Source organism: Medicago sativa, chromosome 7, assembly GCF_051527215.1.
Source record: "Medicago sativa cultivar Bolivia chromosome 7, Bolivia_mono, whole genome shotgun sequence".
NCBI lineage: Eukaryota > Viridiplantae > Streptophyta > Magnoliopsida > Fabales > Fabaceae > Medicago > Medicago sativa.
This window is the reverse complement of record NC_140755.1, coordinates 67,069,303-67,071,517: the sequence shown is the minus strand read 5'-3', so window position 1 is coordinate 67,071,517 and position 2,215 is coordinate 67,069,303. Positions and strand designations below refer to the sequence as shown.

Sequence of the window (2,215 nt, the reverse complement as noted above, 5' to 3'; positions counted from 1 at the left end):
ATTCTTCACTTATCCACTTATAATGCGTGAGTCTATCCACTGGGATATTTGACAAAAAAAATCAAGTTTCGACATTCGTAAAAGTCAAACTTTGTCAATTAATAATTCAATATAAATGATAATAATTTATCAAAAAATGTGATAATAATATAATCGTTTTCAAATAAAAAAATAATAATATAACCGTTTAAAATGATCTGAAATTCAATGCTTGTGTAGAACAAATTTTCGCCAGTTAACACCAAAATAATTAATAATAGTACGTGTAAAAAAATGAAGTGATCATAATTAATACATATTAGGAACAATGTATAATATATGCAGGGATTGATGTTCGAACCTCAGACACTCCATTTATATTCATTTTAAAATGTGAATGTTTAACCGCCAAGCTAGTTGACAAAACAAAAATACATATTAGGAACAATAAATTTGTGCGGAAAAAAAATAAAAATAACTTGACACATTTAAATATGAACATCATCCTCTATCCCATATTAAATTATTAATTGGTAAAGTTTGACTCTTTTTTTTCGTTGGGGTAGGGGTGATGACTCTAGGAATATTACTTGGATATTTGCTTGAATAAGGAGAATGGAGGGTTAGAGGTTAGATGGCTACATGAGTTTAATCTAGATTTGCTTGATAAAATAGTGTTGGAGGAAAGGAAGAGTTTATGGTATAGAGTTTTAACCACTCGTTCTGGGGAGGAAGGGGGCGCATATGTTATGGTGGAGGTACGAACAATTGGCTTGGTTCATAATATCAGGAGAGAGGTGGATGATGGGTATAATACTCTGGTTTGGAAGGATTCTAGGGTGGAGGGAGTTCCTTTTAGTGTTAGGTTCAGCCGTTTGTTTTAGTTATTTGAGAACAAGCTGGAAACAACAGCGGAGATGTGTTCCCTAGCAGTGGCCGATCTTGGAAAAAGAATTCGAGAGTGCCAAATATTTATGGAATATATGTTAAACAGTTTCAAAAAATATACAGTAAAGTAAACTGGTGTAGTGGTACAATTGCTTGATTGTGACATGGAGGATGCTGGTTTAAATCCAACTAAGACAATTTTTTTGAATAAAATATGAAAAATTCGCTAAGAATTATAAAAAAGAGGGTTCCAAGGGGATCCAACTCGGGACATAAGATGGATCGAGGGAACGCATAACCGCTGCAACACAACGTATTACCCAAAAACATCATGCCTAATTTGATATTTATTTAAAAATTGGGGGGTGCAGTGGCACCTGCGGGTCTCCATGGAGATCCACCATTGTTCCTTAGAGTGGGTGGTGAATGGTGAGGCGTGGAAGTGGCGAAGGAGGTTGTATGTTTGGGAGGAAGAAAAAGTGTGTGTGTTGTTATCATCTTTTGTTTTGCAGGTTGATATGGAGGATATGTGGGTTTGGAAGTTAGACCTAGAAAAAAGTTATTCGGTGAGTAGTACTTATAATTACTTTTTTTTACAGTAACCAAATTAACTCATTTCATTCATAATATCGTACTCAATACAATGACGCCCTTGCTAACAAATGGGCCACATTGTTTGCTTGTCGCCGGATGAAACTTATCTTAAAGTTTGGTAAACTAGAGAGTGAAGCTTTACAATAATTTAGAATGGCTCCGAATTCGGAATTGGTACCAATTTTGTTGGAGATGTCGTCAACAACTTGCTTACAATCAAGTTCTATGGACACCGCCATTAATCCTCGATTCCTTAGCCAAATTATCGCCTCTTTTAGACCGCATGCTTCTGCTTCTTGTGGTTGTGGAATGCCTTGAAACCAAGATGTTTTTGCTGCTATATACTCACCATTAGCATCCCTTAGACACATTCCTATACCATAACACCTTTGATCCTTAAAAATTGCCGCATCCACGTTGCACTTAACCTCACCCAAAGCTGGTTTTCTCCACATGGTCTCATTGTTGTTACTGTTCTGCGATGTGCAAGTTCTAATACATGAACCTGAAACATTTGTCATATGTTGCTGCTTTGAACGCACATGTTGCCATTGATGCAAAGATTCACGAGTCAGTCGAACTGATATCGCGGGTCGGGTTTCAACATCATCCCAAGTTTCTCATTTATGCGCTTCCAAATGCACCACATGGTCATAGCAACTTATAATTACTTAATAGTGATGGAAATCATCAATCCTTTAAAAATCATCATCATTTTTTTGGCTAAAAACGGTTCCTCTTGTCTTTTACAAAC

At 36.1% G+C, this 2,215-nt stretch overlaps 1 protein-coding gene across 1 annotated transcript; it reads right to left on the bottom strand.

Annotated features, from left to right (window-relative positions):
• Positions 1–1,502: 1,502 nt before the first annotated feature.
• On the bottom strand, positions 1,503–1,916 carry LOC146907881 (uncharacterized). Its single transcript, XM_085729175.1, has one exon. It carries the CDS (start codon positions 1,914–1,916, stop codon positions 1,503–1,505), a length of 414 nt encoding a protein of 137 aa, XP_085585301.1.
• Between the last annotated feature and the right edge of the window lie 299 nt (positions 1,917–2,215).